This window comes from Mus musculus, chromosome X (assembly GCF_000001635.26).
Source record: "Mus musculus strain C57BL/6J chromosome X, GRCm38.p6 C57BL/6J".
Lineage (NCBI taxonomy): Eukaryota > Metazoa > Chordata > Mammalia > Rodentia > Muridae > Mus > Mus musculus.
This window is the reverse complement of record NC_000086.7, coordinates 6,978,097-6,996,250: the sequence shown is the minus strand read 5'-3', so window position 1 is coordinate 6,996,250 and position 18,154 is coordinate 6,978,097. Positions and strand designations below refer to the sequence as shown.

Below are 18,154 nucleotides of genomic sequence, written 5' to 3'. Positions count from 1 at the left end.
GAATCCTACACCTTCCTCAGGTGGAAGTGAGTGGGATTGAGGCTGAGGCTGAAATATAGGTTTGTACCTGGGGTTGCATTCACTGGAGCCATGATATTTTGGGGTAGCACAGCGGGTGGAGTGGATTGTAGATTAGCTCTGGGGCCCGTGAACGAGTTTGATCTCACAGGATACCACATGGTTCACAGAGTGTTCAGTAGGAGTGGCTAAGAGGTCAGACAGGAAAGTAGACTGGCTCTGGTGTATCTCACTGTAAATCTTAACATAAATGTAGAAAGTAAGATTAGATTTCTAAATCAAAATAGGAAGCTTTAAATTATGTTGAGTACATATGCATTTCAAATTTGAAAAGCATTGGTCTGCACACCATGGCATTGTGTTTTAGACTGAATTGCAAAGAAGTATTGCAACTTTTCTAGTATTCATTGACAGCAATCGGTGAATTCCCCAATATCTCTTCTGACACTTAAATATCTTATATGTCCACTTTCCAAAGATAGCTGGAACTTGTTTAGAAAAAGATACCCTGATATGTTCATATCTGATACCAGTTGAAAATAGTAAGCTATAATCATGAAGAAGAGGTTAATTGTTAAAAAAATTTGGAGTACAAGAATACTTTATTAACATGTTTTTCAATAACACAGGAAAAGTTCCTAGTTCAGAAATACATGGATGGGCAGATGGAACTCACCAGTGATATGAGAGCCATTCTTGTGGACTGGTTGGTGGAGATACAGGTAAGTCTAGCAACTGTTGCCTCGTGTAAAAGTATTATATGAATGCTGATTCATAAAATTAGTACAGCAGTAGTTATTCCTTAACCAGCTTAATTCACCAATAACCACACAACTAAGATTTATTAAAATTGCCTGGAGTCAAATACTGAGTGATTACTCCAAGCTAGTCAGGCTTCTTCCCAGACAATATTCCTGTGTTGCATTTTTTCATCCTACCTTGCTCCAGCCCTCTTCTGATAATTTTTTATCTCTCCTTGTGGCTCCCTCCTTCCCTTCTTGTCTCTTTTCTCTTCCCCTCTTAGCATTGGAAATCCCGCTTTATTCTCTCTCTAAAGCTCTGTATTGGCTCCTTGGCTTTTATTGGCAAGGCAGAGAATAAAGTTGGGAGAGGAGCTTCTAAAAATAAACAACAAAGCCATGTCTGGATTGAACCAAGATGGGAGGGCAGAGAAGTCAGAATTTGAATAATCCAAGGATAAACTTTACACAGTGTACAAAAAATTCTGCCTTCAGCCTTGAGAAGCTGTTCTTTTTTTTTTTTTCCAGCTCAAATCAAACATGCTAAAAACATACTGAATATATAGAGCTCAATAAACAATGGTTCTGGATTTCGTGGAAGTTATCATTTAGATGGAAAAATAAGCCATGAAGACAAGTGAATATAATACAGCCCTCATGGTGGCTACTAGTGTTACGCTTACATGCGTATGGTTTGGGAGATTTCACCTTCGAATTGGCTATAAAGTCAGCTTCTTAGACTGACTGGTACTCAGTTGTTTGGTTATAAGGTGAGCTTCCAACTTTTACAGATTGTAGTTCACTCAACAGAAAATCTACTTTGGCACACTTGTTCCACTACAGAAGCTGGATTAAGGCAAGTTACTTTTTGTCTTCACTGCTCCTTATTCTCTAACGCTTAACAATTATACATTAGTTGGAATGTATGCTTTCGGATATTTTCCTGTATGTTTTATTAAAGTTCTGCTGTCTCTTGTTTATGTCAGTAATACACATGCAGCCTTAACCCCCTGATCCTTCTGCCTCAGCTTTCTGAATTCTGAGATTACAGTTCTGAGAGCATGTATACCTGGGTTGTTTTGTTTTTGTTTTTTTAAACACAATACATCACAGCAAAACAAAACAACCAAGCATCCCTAACATGAATGTGGTAGTACAAGCATGTAATCCCCATATTTGGGAAGTAGACGCAGGTGGTCAAGAGGGCAGTGCCATCCTCAGTCTCCCAGCAAGCTTGAAGTCAGTTTGCACTATGTGAGACCCTATCTCAAAACAATTGCAGAAAACAGTCCAAGTCATCTTTCCCTATAAATATAGATCTACAGTACGCTTTTTTAATTCTATTTTTGCTCCTTCTCCCCTACTGTACTCTTTTTTTTAATGGCTCTGCGATTATCTTAACTATACAAATCTTTTAGTTAACTAGCCCTATTGATAGAACTGAACTGATTAACTTCTCCTAACATAAGATTAAACAGTTTGCATGTTTTAATTCATTCTTTTTTTTTTTTACTTTCAGTTTTAAAAATCTAAGCTTTTAGGTCTATATTAGTCTTGTTACGTATATTATATTATTTTTGAAATTAAAAAAACAATCCCCAAGTGTGGCTCTGATTTCTATAATTATGTTGTTATAATGTAAGACCTTTTTAATTAATATGCTTGTTCTTTGACTCCAAGAAATTTTATTGTTTTTCCTATATACTATTTTACCTTTTTTTTCTACTTTTCTCTTACTTTTCATTTCTTGTTTTAAAAATACTTACATCAAGGGCTGACTTTTAATAGCCTGAAGAAAGCATACAGCTCTGCTAACTATTAAACTCTCAGAAGCAAGTTGTCTACAAATGGCTTAGCACCACGATTCATGGGACTGTGAGTTGTAGGCGGCAAAAATGTAGCAGGAAAGAACTTGGTTCTGTCTTCTGCTAAACCCATTTACTAGGATATAAGGCTCTCTGCCAGCCAAGCATGAGGACATGAATGGATCCCCAGCCTACACATAAAAAGATGAGCATTATAGTATGTGCCAGTAATTCCAGCATTGGAGCTCACTGGCTGCCTGACCTAGCAGAGACTGTCTCAAAAACTAAAGTAGATGGCACCTGAGGACAACAGTCTCTGCTCCACACTTTGTCTCTGTAGCTCCTTCCATGGGTGTTTTGTTCCCCCATCTAAGAAGGATCAAAGTATCCACACTTTGGTCTTTCTTCTTCCTGAGTTTCATGTGTTTTGCAAATTGTATCTTGGGTATTCTAAGTTTCTAGGCTAATATCCACTTATCAGTGAGTACATATTGTGTGACTTCTTTTGTGATTGGGTTACCTCACTCAGGGTGATATCCTCCAGGTCCATCCATTTGCCTAGGAATTTCATAAAGTCATTCTTTTTAATAGCTGAGTATTACTCCATTGTGTAAATGTACCACATTTTCTGTACCCATTCCTCTGTTGAGGGGCATCTGGGTTCTTTCCAGCTTCTGGCTATTATAAATAAGGCTGCTATGAACATAGTGGAGCATGTGTCCTTATTACCTGTTGAAGCATCTTCTGGGTATAGGAATTTTCTATCTTAAGACATTCATTTGGATACCGTGGAAAACAAAATAAAATGTTCATGTAAGAATCTCCAGTACCTGTGAAATGTTAAAGTGGATAATCAGCTGAGTTTGTGACACGCCAATGATCTCAGACTATTAGAGTGAACCTTATGCATTTACAGGTGTCCTTAAATGTAGACCAGGGAGACCAGGTAATGTAATATGATAAAGATTTGTCTGGTTATTCATAGGTTTGGAAGATGAAAGGTGCAACAGATTTTTAAAAAATGAGTTGCCTCTACAAACTAGAAAAGGAAAGATAATATATTATTTAATAGAACTTCTAGAGGGGAAGATGGACCTGTTATGAACCTGACTTTTCGCCCCATCTCTGTGTTTTAGAACTAAATAAACACTATCTCTGTGGAGCTTACAAGTTACTAATAAACAAGGAAATCAGGAATCTGAGTATTAGAGATTAAGGAGAAAAAGGGAATATGGACTTGAGGCAATCACAGACAGGGTATATATTTTCTGACTACCTTGTAAGGTTGATTTTCTGTCCAAATGACAATTACAGATAATTGTAGGGTCCCTCGAGGGGTTAGACTAAGGTATGTGCTGGTACCTTTTCTTCTTTTTTTTTTTCCATTTTTTATTAGGTATTTAGCTCATTTACATTTCCAATGCTATACCAAGAGTCCCCCATACCCACCCACCCCCACTCCCCTACCCGCCCACTCCCCCTTTTTGGCCCTGGCGTTCCCCTGTTCTGGGGCATATAAAGTTTGTGTGTCCAATGGGCCTCTCTTTCCAGTGATGGCCGACTAGGCCATCTTTTGATACACATGCAGCTAGAGTCAAGAGCTCCGGGGTACTGGTTAGTTCATAATGTTGATCCACCTATAGGGTTGCAGATCCCTTTAGCTCCTTGGGTACTTTCTCTAGCTCCTCCAATGGGAGCCCTGTGATCCATCCATTAGCTGACTGTGGGCATCCACTTCTGTGTTTGCTAGGCCCCGGCATAGTCTCACAAGAAACAGCTACATCTGGGTCCTTTCGATAAAATCTTGCTAGTGTATGCAATGGTGTCAGCGTTTGGATGCTGATTATGGGGTGGATCCCTGGATAAGGCAGTCTCTACATGGTCCATCCTTTCATCTCAGCTCCAAACTTTGTCTCTGTAACTCCTTCCAAGGGTGTTTTGTTCCCACTTCTAAGGAGGGGCATAGTGTCCACACTTCAGTCTTCATTTTTCTTGAGTTTCATGTGTTTAGGAAATTGTATCTTATATCTTGGGTATCCTAGGTTTTGGGCTAATATCCACTTATCAGTGAGTACATATTGTGTGAGTTCCTTTGTGAATGTGTTACCTCACTCAGGATGATGCCCTCCAGGTCCATCCATTTGGCTAGGAATTTCATAAATTCATTCTTTTTAATAGCTGAGTAGTACTCCATTGTGTAGATGTACCACATTTTCTGTATCCATTCCTCTGTTGAGGGGCATCTGGGTTCTTTCCAGCTTCTGGCTATTATAAATAAGGCTGCTATGAACATAGTGGAGCATGTGTCCTTCTTACCAGTTGGGGCATCTTCTGGATATATGCCCAGGAGAGGTATTGCTGGATCCTCCGGTAGTTCTATGTCCAATTTTCTGAGGAACCGCCAGACGGATTTCCAGAGTGGTTGTACAAGCCTGCAATCCCACCAACAATGGAGGAGTGTTCCTCTTTCTCCACATCCTCGCCAGCATCTGCTGTCACCTGAATTTTTGATCTTAGCCATTCTGACTGGTGTGAGGTGGAATCTCAGGGTTGTTTTGATTTGCATTTCCCTGATGATTAAGGATGTTGAACATTTTTTCAGGTGCTTCTCTGCCATTCGGTATTCGTCAGGTGAGAATTCTTTGTTCAGTTCTGAGCCCCATTTTTTAATGGGGTTATTTGATTTTCTGAAGTCCACCTTCTTGAGTTCTTTATATATGTTGGATATTAGTCCCCTATCTGATTTAGGATAGGTAAAGATCCTTTCCCAATCTGTTGGTGGTCTCTTTGTCTTATTGACGGTGTCTTTTGCCTTGCAGAAACTTTGGAGTTTCATTAGGTCCCATTTGTCAATTCTCGATCTTACAGCACAAGCCATTGCTGTTCTGTTCAGGAATTTTTCCCCTGTGCCCATATCTTCAAGGCTTTTCCCCACTTTCTCCTCTATAAGTTTCAGTGTCTCTGGTTTTATGTGAAGTTCTTTGATCCATTTAGATTTGACCTTAGTTCGAAACATTTTCCATATTCCTAGCAGAGTACAAACTATCTAGGGCTGTCCTTGATGCTTCAGACAGGCAAGGTTTCTAGATTACTTTGGAGCTGGTTATTTATTTGGAAAATATATAGATTCCTATCTTATTTGTTCCTTCAGGGATCCTTTCAGATGACCCATGAGACCCTGTATTTGGCAGTGAAGATAATGGATCTCTACCTAATGAAGGCACAATGCAAGAAGAATCATCTACAACTCCTTGGTTCCACTACTTACATGATTGCAGCCAAATTTGAGGTGAGTCTGAATCCTCAAGGTCTGAGCAAAACTTAACAAATATTCATCCTAAACATAGAGTGCATATGGAAATGTATTTGTCCGTGAGAAAAAATGTGTTTATGCATTTTTATAAATTTATCTATATGTATATAAAAATTACACACACACACACCTTTCTTATCAAATTTTTGTTTATTTCTCTGGAAAGTCACTGGTTGATAATGGTGGCATATTTGTCCTGGTATCAGCAAGGTTCAATTGTTTAGCCTTTAAAAATATGTATGGGGAAAGGCACCTAATTTGATAGGTTGTTCTGTTAAAAACTTTCTGTTTATTCATGATTTCCTGCCCTCTCCCAAAGCTTTTCTTGTTCCACCAACTACATCCTTGTCTGCACATATAATAAAACAAAGTGGGATACTGGAGACAATAGAAAATGGTTTGATGTAGATTATAGTGAGTTTAAAATGGCCTAGGTAAAAGAGTTATTTTTGAAGTAATAGTATAAACAGTATAAAGACAACTGATCTTTTCTTCTTTCTAATCTCTCTCATTTTTCCTTTTTATAGGTACTTAATGATCTTGTTCAACTCTTTAAGTTTTCCTTCAATTATGTTAGTAGTATCAAACTAGTGTTTAGGAGAAGATAGCAACTTTACTATGTATTTTTTTAAGGTTCAAAATTTTTTGAGCTATTTTTTGGTGTGTCTGCTGGCTCCCATGCCTCTCCCTCTTCTCCCTCTCCCTCTCCCTCTCCCTCTCCCTCTCCCTCTCCCTCTCCCTCTCCCTCTCCCTCTCCCTCTCCCTCTCCCTCTCCCTGTTTTCTCTTCTCCTTTCCTCTTGCTACCTATGTTTTTTCTACCTTCTCTGTTTCTCCCTCTCTATGTCATTGCTTTTCTGCTCATGTGCACCTTTGTGCTTATCATTAGAGATGCTGTTCTACACCTTACTTTCAAGGCTTGGCATAGGTAGAGTAAGAAGAAAGACAAAGAGGTCAATGGGGTACATTTACCAAGCTTTGGAGCCAGGAGTACTCCTCTTCTTGTGGTCAGAAAAGAATCTACTAAGACCAGTGGAGGAAGGATATCTTCCCCTTATGGGATTTAGAAATGCTAGAAGACTTTTTAAAAAATGATTTGTTTTTATTTCCTAATAATGTATATATGTCTGTGTGGGAGTCTGCACATGTGAGTGCAGATATACATGAAATTAATGTTGTTGAGTGTCTCTGGAACTGAATTTAAAGGCAGCTATGAGCCAGTTGATATAGAAGCTAGGAACCAAAGTCAGGTCCTCTGCAATAGCAGTAGGTACTTTTAAGTGCTGAGCTATTTTTCTAGCCCCTGAAAGAGATTTTTTTAAATTATAAAAATTTAATTCAAATGTAAGTACAGTCTTTACCCATTTCCTTTCCTTCTTCTGTCCCCCCCAACATCCCTTACTCCATTTCAAATTCATAATATCTTTTTCTTTAATTATTATTGTTTATATGCATACACACATAAATATACAACCTGCTGAGTTCATTTAATATTGCTTATATGTACATGATTTCAGGGCTGACCACTTGGTATAGGAAAATCAAATAAGGGAACCATCTCTGAGAAGGACTCCCCCCATCCCTTAGTATTTATTAGTTGCCTGTAATTCCTTGTATAGAAGTGGGGCTTGTGAGGTTTTCTTCTTCCACATTAGTATGCCAGTTGGTGTTGTCGTCGTTCAGGTTTTGTTTAGACAGCCATATTATTGAGATTTCATGGATATATACTTCCTGTCATTTCTAGGTGCATCTTACAGCAGCTTTCCTAGCCCTCTGACTCTTATAATCTTTATACCCACTCTCCTGCAATGTTTCCTAAGTCTTAGGTGTGGGTGTTGTCGTGTACTTGTAATTATACCAACTGGGTATAGATACCCCGTGATCATTTGCTTTCTGCATCTTGACCATTTATGGTTTTCTCTAATGCTCTCCACCTGCTGCTATAAAGTGAAGCTTCTTTGATGAAGGTGAGAATTACACTTACCTGTAGGTATAAGAAGAAGTTTTAGAATGCAGTTAGGAATTATGCTGGTTTAGTGGAGCACCAGTAGTAGGCTCTTCTCTAAGATCAATACCTCACTCACCCTGGGGAGTGGGGTAGGTTTCCAGGAACAGGTGTTGTTTTCTTCCTGTTGAGGTGGGTGGCCTTAAGTCTAAATTAGACAGCTGATGATTACCACCAAGACAGGAATGTCACTATTGCACCTTAGGGATATCGTGCTATGTTTGTCATTGGTGTGGGTTACAAGTATCATACCTGGGTAAGACTGTTGATTGCTTCTGGTACTATGAAAACTAGACTTCAGGGAGGAAGTTTTCAGGCCAGATCCATCTCGAATTCTCCATCCAAAGTTATATGTTTCCAAAGTGTGTGATGTCTCCAGCAACAGATACTTTCTTTCAATCTCTGGGAGCCACGCAAGCATAACAGCAGTAGCTTATATTGTCTTGGTAGTCTTCTGGACTGTCTTGACCAACAGCTTGAAAAGAGATTTCTCCTGCCTGGTTCTGAGAAGTTTGGTAGGTAATCTGTGGCTCTTGGTGGAGCATTACCAAAAAAAAAAAAAAATGACAATAAATGCTAGAGAACATATGGGGAAAAGGGGAACCGTCATTCACTATTGGCGAGAATAAAAGTGGTATAGCCATTCTGTAATTAAGCTTGGAAAATCCTCAAATAAATAAAAAGCTACAAATAAACTCTATGACCTACCTATACCACTTCTTGGCAGATATCCTAAGGACTTGATATTCCTACGTCACAAATAGCATGTTTAACAATGCATCTGTGCCTCTATTCAGAATAGGAAATGAAAACAATCTAAATGTCTTTCAATCGTTGAATGGATGATTAAAACAGTATGTATATACAATGGAATGCTATTCAGCTGTAAAGAAAAATGCATCGTGAAAAATGGAGGTAAAGCAATGGGGCTAGAAAATAGTATCTTGAGTAAGGTATCCCAAGCAAAAAAAGATAGATGCCATGTGTTCTCTGATTTGCTGCTTTTTAACTCCAAATCTTCAGTTGTGAATATATCTTGAAGTAACTGCAAAAACAAAAACAAAAACAAAAACAAAAAAAACCAAAAAAACCAACAACAACAAGAAAACAAAAAACAGGAAAGTAAAGATGGAACATGGGAGGAGGGAGCAAGAGCGGGGACTATCACTCACTATACAAGTGAGCCGAAAGAATTTTTAAGGGAGGTGTGGAATTAGGATGAATGTGGGAAAAGGAACAAGTAATATAGGGGTATGTGAACCTGATGATTTCATAAGGGGAGGAGGAATGGAGGGGGAGGAAGAGAGAGGAGGGAAGGACAGCAAGGAGGTAAAGAGGAAAGTAAGGCTGGAGTGTACAGTGAGCTCTAAGTTGAGTAAAAACATCAAGGGTTTTTTATACCCTCATGATTTCCTCAAACCAGTGTCCAGTCTCTAGAGAACAGGGGATAAGAAGGCACTCTCGGCACAGTGGTATTCACAGCACACTTTTACTCCCAGCTCCTCTCCATCCTGCCATGCATATTTTTTTCTATCTCTAGCTCATCTTTCTTTGGCTTCCTTACATTCCTTTCTCATAGCAGGCTTTGGCTCTCTCTATTCTGAGTTCTATTCTCACCCATCAGGAAGGCCCATTCCTACTCTCAGACGCTATTACATGTTAGGCTGTTTTTTAGCATCATGTAAGTACCTATAACCTTTAGCCCTGCCCTCTGGTAGAATTTAGGTCAGCAAACTCTTCTCTTTTTACTGTTTTCTTTTTTTCCTTTCTGTTGAGGCATTCAAATGAATTAAAACCAGCTCAGATATGCCCTGAAAGTCTCTGTCTAGAAATGTGGTCAATTCCTTCTTATCCCTCACTCCTTTCCCTATTTTCCTTTTTTCATAATTAGAGACTAAAAGAGAGACTAAATATATATGTATGATTGTGTCTCTTTCCATCCACAGGAATCCTATCCCCCTTCTCTGTCAGAGTTCCTGTTCATTTGTGAAGATATGTATGAAAAGAGTGATATGGTATCTTTGGAAAGCAGCATCCTGCAAACTCTCAACTTTGACATCAATATTCCCACAGCATATAATTTTCTGCGTAGATATGCTTCGGTAATGGGGAGACACAGCTAAGTTATTTTGATTTGTGGACTATTTTTTCTATATCCAGAGTGTCTGACAGACTTCTAGGTGAAAGATTATCAGATACTTGGGGTGGTGTATATCATAGATTTCTGTGGTGTAGCTATAAGGTTTTGGAATAGGGGCAAAGTAGAGGGTGAGGTAAAAAATATTCTTTGATCAGGAAAGGATGAATACATTTTGGGGAAATGTTGGCAATCTTATTTTCCTTAGTTGAATATTGGTTATAGAGGAATATCACCTTAAAATTATTCATTGTGTTCTTCAATTGTTTTATGTTTGTTTTTATGTGTGTTATAAGTTACAATTTTTTTTCAAACATAAGAAGGAACAGAATGTTTTGGAGCATGAACCATCTCCTAGAGTGTAGGGCTATGTGCAGAGTCAGTTAGGAGACTGTGACCCATCAAAGGATGACTACTATAGCAAGAAGAGTCACTTGGTTGTTTAGGAGCCTTAAAGATCTCAACCCCCCCTCCCCCGCCATGCCAGTACCATAAGCTTCTCCTAGAATGTCTGCATTTTTGTAGGCAGGAGTCTGCAAAAGGGCAGAAGTAGTACATTGTTCAAGCAGAGAGCCATGTGGACTAGGGATGAGATAACTTGAAAGAGATTCTTCATCCTGCGACTGATTTTCTGAATTGATTGCTAACCATTCTTCTTGTTTCCTTTAGTGCATCCATGCTAGCATGAAGACACTAACCTTATCCCGCTTCATCTGTGAGATGACCCTGCAAGAATATGAGTATATTGAAGAGAGGCCTTCAAAGCTAGCTGCAGCCTCTTTCATCTTGGCCCTCTATATGAGGAATCTCAGCAATTGTGTAAATAGATGGGGTGGCTCAGGCACTAAGTTCTAAGTTCAAATCCCCAGCACCCATGTAAAAAGCTACATGTAACCAGGCTTGATTGTGCCCCTAGTCGTGTGTGTGTGTGTGTGTGTGTGTGTGTGTGTGTGTGTTGGGGGAAGTTGGGGAGGGGCATCAAGAGAATCATTGGAAACTTGCTGGCTGCCAGCTTGGCTTGAGGGTCAGTGAGACAGTCTGTCTCAAAGTAATAAGGTGGACAATGATAGCGCAGGATACCTGAAAATTCTCCTATGAGTTGTGCATGTATACACACAGGTACACACACAAACAGGTACACACACAAGATACACACACAGGTACACACACAGGCACACACACACACACACACACACACACACACACACACACACAGAGTGAGAAACACTGACCCAGAGGCTGTAGGCTAGTGCAAGGATCTGTCCATTTGGATAACAGGCCATGCCTGTATCGCTACCTTTCAGGTAGAAAGCCTCCAAACACTTGTAGATACCTATAATTAGAATTCATACTTGATCCTTTCCTCAATTTTGTAAAACATTGTAGAGAAAAGTAACTTTGAAAACTTTGAATTCTTACAGATGTGTAAAATATAATCAAAGGAGAGACAATATGGTAACAATGCACTTTTTGATCCACTCCTAAGACCTCTTACCTAGAAATTCTGAGCCACTCGTGATTAGCAAGCCTTTGAATGCTGAGGAAGCTACATAGACAGTTTGGTAGACTGCCACCAAATGTATTTTTTTCTAGCAGTTTTAAGTGTTTCATGTTTCTACCAATCTTTTGCATTATACCTGGGGTAAGATGAAATCTCAAAATTGTTTTATTTCCATTTCCCTAATTACTGGGGATGATGAACATTTTTTGAGGTGTTTCTTAACCATTTTTTTCTTTTTCTGACAATATTCTGTTCTGGTCCTAAGCCCTTTTTTTGAATGAGGCATTCATTTTTGACTAGTTGATTTTTGACTCTTTACATATTTCTGGATGTTAATCTGTTAGATGTATAGCTGGCAAAGATGACCTTCCATTTTGTGGGTGTCCTCTTCTTCCAGGTGATTATTTCTAAATTTGTGCAGAAGCTTTATAGTTTTATGAAGTCATGCTGTCAATTGTTGGCCTTAACTTGGGGAGCAAGTAGAATCCTAGTCAGGAAGTTCTTTTCTACACACGTACACTGTATAGAGTACTACTTCTCTTTTTTTCCCAGAAGTCTTTTCTACACACGTACACTGTATAGAGTACTACTTCTCTTTTTTTCCCAGAAGTCTTTTCTACACACGTACACTGTATAGAGTACTACTTCTCTTTTTTTCCCAGAAGTCTTTTCTACACACGTACACTGTATAGAGTACTACTTCTCTTTTTTTCCCAGAAGTCTTGGTGTTCTAGGTTTCATGTTTAGGTCTTTGATCCATTTGAAGTTACCTTTTAGGCAAAGTGATAAGTATGGGTTAGATGTATTCAGCATGTGGGCAGTCAGTTTTCCCAGAATCATTTGTTGAAGATGTATTCTTTTCTCTGGTTTATGTTTTTGGCATCTTTTTCAAATATTAAGTGGCTGAAGTTATGTGTACTCATATTTGTGTCTTCAATATCATTACTTGTCTACATGTCTGTTTTTGTGCCAGTATCATATTGATTTTATTACTATTGCTCTGTTATATATCTTAATACCTTCAGTGTAATTCCTTCAATGTTGTTCTTTTTCTCAGGATTATTTTGGCTTTCTAGGGTCTTCTGTGGTTTCATGTGAATTTTAGGGTTTTTATTTTTCTCTTTCTGTGAAGAATGAGATTGGGGATTTTGATTTTGATTGCACCAAAACTGTAAATGGCTTTAGTAAAATGAGTGGCTCTCACAAAATTAGTTCTACAAATCCATGAGTATGCCATATCTTTCTATTTTTAGTGTCTATTTCTGTATCATTCTTCAGGGGTGTAAAATTGTCATTGTAGAGTTCTTTACTTCCTTGGTTACATTTATTTCTAGACACTTCATAATCTCCCTTTCTGTGATGTTGTGGCTAGTGTTAGAAAAACTGCTGATTTATAAAAAGTTGATTCTGTATTGTACCACATTGCCGAATTTATTTAACATTTCTAGAAGTTTTCTGATAGAATTTTCAGATTCTCTATTATATCCTATCATATCATCTGCAAATAAGGATAGTTTGATACTTTATTTCCTCACTTGTATCCCTCTAATTTTTTGTCATATTGCTCTAATTTTGTGTATAATATTAAAAAGGAGTGGGGATGATGGACATACCTGTTTCATTCTGGACTCCAGTGGGATTGCTTCAAGTTTTTCTTCATTTAGGATGATGTTGGCTATGGTTTCTCATAGATAGCTTTTATTGTGTTGAAGTATATTCCCTGTAGCCCTACATTCTGTAAGACAGTGCTTCTCAACCTTCCTTCTGGTTCTATTTTTTTTTTTAATTTTTTTTGAATACTTTTTTTGAATACATTTTTTAAATGCTTTTAGAAAGATTAGTTGTAGAACTGTGAGTGTCTGGTAGAATTCCATTGGTGAATCCTTTTTGAAGGGGTGCTGAGAGACCTTTTATTATTATTTCAATTTCTCATTTGTTATGGATCTATTCAGATACTTGACTTTTTGGTCTAATTGTAGCTGAATATAGAAGCTTACCCATTTATTTTAGGTTTTCCAGCTTAATAGAGTGTGGGTTTAAAAAATATTTCCCTAAGAGCATTCTAACTTTCTCTGGTATCCATTGTAGTATTTCCCTGTTCATTTATGATTCTGTTCATTCAGGTCCTCTCTTTATTTTAATTAGTTGGTCCATGGGCCCGTCAATCTTGTTTATCTTCTAAAAAACCAAAACCAAAACAAACAAAAAAACCAAAAAAATGTTTTTAGGTTGTTGATTATTTGTATTGGTTTTTTTTTTCTTTTTCATTGGTTTATGCTCTGATTTTTATTTTATTTTATTTTATTTTTGCTATCAACTGGGTTTGGTTTTAGTTTGTTCTTATTTTTCCAAAAATTTGAGTTTTGTCAGTAAGATATTTATTAATGTTCTTTCTGGTTTTTATCTTTTAAAAACAGACACTTAGAGATATAAATTTCCCTTGTGGGACTACTTTTATTACATCCCAGAGGTTTTCTTGTGTTTTGGTTTCATTTTTATTTAGTTCTTAGAAAATATCTTTTGATATCTTCTTTAACCCATTAATCATTAAGCAATGAGTATCTTAATATCCCTGACTTTGTATATTTATTGGAGAGGTTTTTTTGCTGTCAATTTTAAGTTTTATTCCATTGTGGTCAGATAAGATACAAGGAAGGATTTCAATCTTTTTGATTTTTTAAAGATCTGTTTTGTGCCCCAGGATGTGATCTATTTTAGAGACGCTTCCATGTGCTACTGAGTAGAATGGGTATTCTTTAGTGTTGGGGTAGAATACTCTATATATATCTGTATTTGATATATGCTGTTATTTACTTCTGATACTTTTCTGTTTAGTTTTTGTGCAGATGACTTGTCTATTGGAGAAAGTGGGATATTGAAGCCACCTATAATTTTTATTATTGGGTTGCAGTTAATCTGTATTTAAATTCAGCAGTAATTTTTTAAATGATATTGTGTACCCCAGGGTTTGATGCATATATAGGATAGTAATATTTTTTTTGTTAACTGTTCCCTTGATTAGAATGAATTGTTGCTCTTTATCTCTTCTGATTACTTTTGGTGTGGAGTCTGTGTTGTCAGGTATTATAATAATCATAATGTTTCCTTGCTTCTTGCTCCGACTTGGTTAGAGTATTTTGTCTGTCTTTAATTCACAGTGGTGACTATCTTTAAAGCTGTGTTTCTTAATAGGTGGATTTTGGTTTCTTCTGTTCAGCCAGCCAGTATTTTTTGATTGGAAAATTGAGGTCATTAATATTTAAAGCTATTTTTGAAATGTTTCTGTTAATTGTGGCCATTGTGTTGTTGATTTTGGAATTATTGTTTGTGTTTCAAGCGGTACTTTGTATCTTAGTAATTATGGCTTTGTGTTTCTGTCCTCAGTTTCTTGGCTATGTTCATTGCTCTTTACAGCCCGAAACATTGTTTCCTACATTTTCTTTACATTTAGTTTGTTGAAGATATTTTTAGAGATATTTGTATCTTGGAAAGTCTGTCTTTCTCCTTTAACTATAGCAGATATTTTTTAGTATGGTCAAGATGGACAATCATGGTCTTTCGGGAATTTGAATGCATTATTCCAGGACCTTCTAGTTTTCAAATTTTCATTGAGAAGTCAGCTGTTATTCTCATGGATTTTCCTTTATACATGACTTCAGTTTTTGTTTTTGTTTGTTTTCCTTGCAGCTTTCAATACTTTTTTGTTGTTGTTTAAAATCTTTTTAAAATTATATTTTAACATTGGCTCACAACATACTGGGTTTCTATATGGCTTTTTCATACATTATTAATTTTAGTTAACAAACACCTTCACATTTGCTTTCCTGTACCCCTACCACCATCCTCATTTAAAGCTTTTCATCCTTAGCATCCTTCCTGTCTACTTTCATATGCTTCACTCTCTGTCCACAGTACAAGGGTAATTTTTAAGCTCAGTCTTGAAAGATGAGTAGAAACTTGTGAGAGGATATATTTAATGTGGACAAAGTATTAACTGAAAAGATGTGAGGCACTAAAGGAATAAGTATGATATGTTTAGGATAAAATTCTAAAACCTATTCCTTGGTCTTTGGTGGATTCTAGCATCCTTGAACTATTTTGGGCTAGTTAATTAGGACTAACATAAATGATAACACTTGAACATAATCATCTTGGAAGTTTGTGCTTATAACTTATTCTTTTAGGTGCTAGCCTATAATTTTTGGTCAGTCTCTATACTGTATGAGTATTTGAAATGATTTGAGTATTTCCCTGCCTAAACCAGAGATGGGATGTTTAGACTTGAAAAGCATACTTGAAGTCAGGGGATACTTCCAACAATAGAAGTTAATGCTCGGTCTTCTTTTTGTCAGGTTCCTACACTGGAATATTTCACTGGGTACAAGATGGCAGAACTCCATATCTTGGTCAGGAAGTTAAACCATTTGCTGAACTTCCGATCCCATAGTATCCTCAAGAATGTGTTTGAGAAGTATTCTGAAGAGTAAGTGCCAAACTACAGTTAAAGTGGAGTTTATACTCATTCATAAGAAACCGTTAAAATACTGGGCCTAGACAAATCTCACTTTAAACAGAGGATTCGGGAGCTTTGCACCTTCCTTTCTACTCTACAGTGGAAGCCAGAGGCTCTAACTGGCCATTTCTCCTGTGGAGCCTGTTTTTTTTTTGTTGTTGTTGTTTGTTTGTTTGTTTTGGTTTGGTTTTTTGTTTGTTTGTTTGTTTGTTTGGCTTACTTTCCTCTAAGCAGACCACTATTCCTTTTGCAGGACCTACTTTGAAGTCGCCAAAATCCCTCCTTTGAGCAAGCAAGATCTAGAGAATCTTTTGAATTGTGCATTATTCCACTGAGGACCTCTGACAGCAGTTGTCAGGGCTGGGCAGAAATACCAATAGTATGAATTTATTCATTTATCTTATGCATGAAGTTTCCCTATTGTTAACTTTTCATTAATATTTTTCCTCTCTTTATTTTCCTAAACTGATAGTTATGGAACCTTAAAAATCTTGAAATTACTTTTATGAAAGAAGAGAAATTGTTTTGTTATATTTGTTTAAAAAATTTAATAAAATACAATGGTTACTAGAATGGCTCATGTCCCCTCTTATTACTAAGGCACCCCATGCATAGGCCATAGCCCAAGAAGGTTATTTTACAACCCAGTAAAGCCTGTTTCAGGATCTCACTTACTCAGTTTCTCCTCCGAGGAAGAGGAATTCAGCTAGGTGTGAACTATTAAGAGAGTCTATAAAAGAATAATCCTGGAGAGTAGTGCCCAATACAAAAAGGGCAACCAATTTTCCTCCCCAGGCAGGCCTCAAAAGCTCAGAGCCAGAGCAACTGATAATATGATAAAACAAATACTTATTATTTTTATTAGATATTTTCTTCATTTACATTTAAAATGCTATCCGGAAAATTCCCTATACCCTCCCCCTACCCTGCTCCCCTACCCACCCACTCCCGCTTCCTGGCCCTGGCTTCCCCCTGTACTGGGGCATATAAAGTTTGCAAGACCAAGGGGCCTCTCTTCCTAATGATGGCCAACTAGGCCATCTTCTGCTACATATGCAGCTAGAGACACGAGCTCTGGGGGTACTGATTAGTTCATATTGTTGTTCCACCTATAGGGTTGCAGACCTCTTCAGCTCCTTAGGTACTTTCTCTAACTCCTCCACTGTGGGCCCTGTGATCCATCCAATAGCTGACTGTGAGCATCCACTTCTGTGTTTGCTAGGCCCCGGCATAGCCTCACAAGAGACAGCTATATCTGGGTCCTTTCAGCAAAATCTTGCTGGCATATGCAATAGGGTCAGGATTTGGTGGCTGTTTATGGGATGGATCCCTGGGTGAGGCAGTCTCTGGATGGTCCATCCCTTTGTCTCAGCTCCAAACTTTGTCTCTGTAACTCCTTCCAAGGGTATTCTGTTCCCTATTCTAAGGAGGAACAAAGTATCCACACTGTGGTCTTCCTTCTTCTTGATTTTCTTGTGTTTTGCAAATTGTATCTTGGGTATTTTAAGTTTCTGGGCTAATATCCACTTATCAGTGAGTGCATATCATGTGAGTTCTTTTGTGATTGGGTTACCACACTCAGGATGATATCTTCCAGATCCATCCATTTGCTTAAGAATTTCATGAATTCATTGTTTTTAATAGCTGAGTATTACTCCATTGTGTAAATGTACCACATTCTCTGTATCCATTACTCTATTGAGGGACATCTGGGTTCTTTCCAGCTTCTGGCTATTATAAATAAGGCTGCCATGAACATATTGGAGCATGTGTCCTTATTACCAGTTGGAACATCTTCTGGGTATATGCCCAGGAGAGGTATTGCTGAATCTTCTAGTAGTACTATGTCCAATTTTCTGAGGAAATGCCAGACTGATTTTCAGAGTGGCTGTACCAGCTTGCAATCCCGCCAGCATCTGCTGTCACCTGAATTTTTTATCTTAGCCATTCTGACTGGTGTGAAGTAGAATTTCAGGGTTGTTTTGATTTGCATTTCCCTGATGATTAAGGTTGTTAAACATTTTTTTCAGGTGCTTTTCAGCCATTTGGTATTCCTCAGTTGAGAATTCTTTGTTTAGCTCTCTACCCCATTTTTTAATAGGGTTATCTGATTTTTTGGAGTCC

General features: G+C 37.7%; 1 protein-coding gene across 2 annotated transcripts in view; it reads left to right on the top strand.

Annotated features, from left to right (window-relative positions):
* The window catches only part of Ccnb3 (cyclin B3), a 61,984-nt gene extending 45,385 nt beyond the window's left edge, over positions 1 to 16,599 (top strand). For both annotated transcript variants that reach the window (XM_017318448.1, NM_183015.3), the window contains 6 exons: positions 648 to 740; positions 5,715 to 5,852; positions 9,826 to 9,981; positions 10,686 to 10,835; positions 15,870 to 16,000; positions 16,284 to 16,599. In XM_017318448.1, coding sequence (XP_017173937.1) covers positions 648 to 740; positions 5,715 to 5,852; positions 9,826 to 9,981; positions 10,686 to 10,835; positions 15,870 to 16,000; positions 16,284 to 16,365 — 750 coding nt within the window. In that variant the 3' untranslated portion in view covers positions 16,366 to 16,599. The remainder of the gene's footprint in view (positions 1 to 647; positions 741 to 5,714; positions 5,853 to 9,825; positions 9,982 to 10,685; positions 10,836 to 15,869; positions 16,001 to 16,283) is intronic.
* The last annotated feature ends 1,555 nt before the right edge of the window (positions 16,600 to 18,154 follow it).